This window comes from Fulmarus glacialis, unplaced genomic scaffold (assembly GCF_000690835.1).
Source record: "Fulmarus glacialis isolate BGI_N327 unplaced genomic scaffold, ASM69083v1 scaffold18440, whole genome shotgun sequence".
Classification (NCBI taxonomy): Eukaryota; Metazoa; Chordata; class Aves; order Procellariiformes; family Procellariidae; genus Fulmarus; species Fulmarus glacialis.
This window is the reverse complement of record NW_009189775.1, coordinates 1643-2853: the sequence shown is the minus strand read 5'-3', so window position 1 is coordinate 2853 and position 1211 is coordinate 1643. Positions and strand designations below refer to the sequence as shown.

The window sequence follows — 1211 nt, the reverse complement described above, 5'->3', positions numbered from 1 at the left end:
GCTCACCTCCCTCGCTCCGCAATGCGCCCGTCCTTGAGCACCAGGATCTGGTCTGCACCCACCACGGTGGAGAGCCTGCAGGGAAAGGCAGGGTGTTATCCCATTGTCCGAGGGAACAGGGCCCAGGAGAGGGGTTTGCACAGTGCAAGGAGCCACAATCACAGGGGCTGTCACCTCCCAGGCAGGAGGGTAGGTGTGTGAGTCCCTCTGCGGGGGGCTGGCCAGCTCGGCGAGCTCAGCATCTCCCAGATCAACCCTTTCCCCCATCCCTACCTATGTGCAACAACGATGGTGGTGCGGTGGGCGCAGACCTTGGCCAGGGAGGCCTGGATGTTCCTCTCGGTCTCCGTGTCGAGTGCGAGGTGGGCAGCGCAGGCAGCCGCTGGGGCAGGGGCTGCTGCAGAGCGGGGCAAGGTTGGGCTGGGGGCTGCTGTCGTTACCTCATCCAGCAGGATGATGCGGGGACCCTTCAGGATGGTGCGTGCAATGGCAACTCTCAGCTTCAGCCCCCGCTCCCCCACCTGGGTGTTGTATCCTGCAGGCACAAGGGCAGGAACGTGCTGTGCTGGTGCCCGCCAAGACGGGGATGGGGATCGGGGCTCTGCTGCTTGGGGGGGTCCTGCCGGGACCACGCAGCCGCCTGGCGCAGCCTCAACCCCTCCCTGCCCAGGGGCCGATTGAGCCCTGAAGAGATGGCAGGGAGAGGCAAAGCAAGGCACAAGGTCGTGCAGGTGTCCCCATGGGGGACGTCACCCAAGGACACCTGCGAGGGCAGCTACAAGGTAATGGGGGACGGCAGGGGAGGGCAAGGAGGGGACCATGGGGGTCTCACCATCAGGGAAGGAAAGGTGGCGGGCGGGGATGTCAGACCATCAGGGAAGGAAAGGATGCGGTCGTGGATGCCAGCAGCCTGGGCTGCCTCCTGCACCTCCTGGTCAGTGGCCAGGATCCGTCCGTAGCGGATGTTGTTGGCAATGGTGTCGTTGAAGAGCACCGTGTCCTGGGGCACCACCCCGATGTGAGCACGCAGCGACGCCTGCTTCACCTGGGGAGGCCGGGGTGAGGGCTCAGCCAGACACACACCCCCTGCAAAGACACCCCCCAAAACCCAATCCTACCCCTCCCCTGTGAGCCCAACACCCCACTCCTCAGGCTCCGCCCTGCACCACAGGCTCGGCTACATCTTCTCCCTGCCGGCGGGCCGGGAGTCC

At 65.5% G+C, this 1211-nt stretch overlaps 1 protein-coding gene across 1 annotated transcript in view; it reads right to left on the bottom strand.

Moving 5' to 3' along the window:
• Positions 1-2: 2 nt before the first annotated feature.
• ABCB6 (ATP-binding cassette, sub-family B (MDR/TAP), member 6 (Langereis blood group)) overlaps positions 3-1211 on the bottom strand; it is a gene marked incomplete at its 5' end in the record, with an annotated part of 2846 nt that continues 1637 nt past the window's right edge. Inside the window, 3 exons of the mRNA XM_009583393.1 lie at positions 3-75; positions 274-535; positions 871-1045. Of these exons, the coding sequence (XP_009581688.1) occupies positions 3-75; positions 274-535; positions 871-1045 (510 nt within the window). The remainder of the gene's footprint in view (positions 76-273; positions 536-870; positions 1046-1211) is intronic.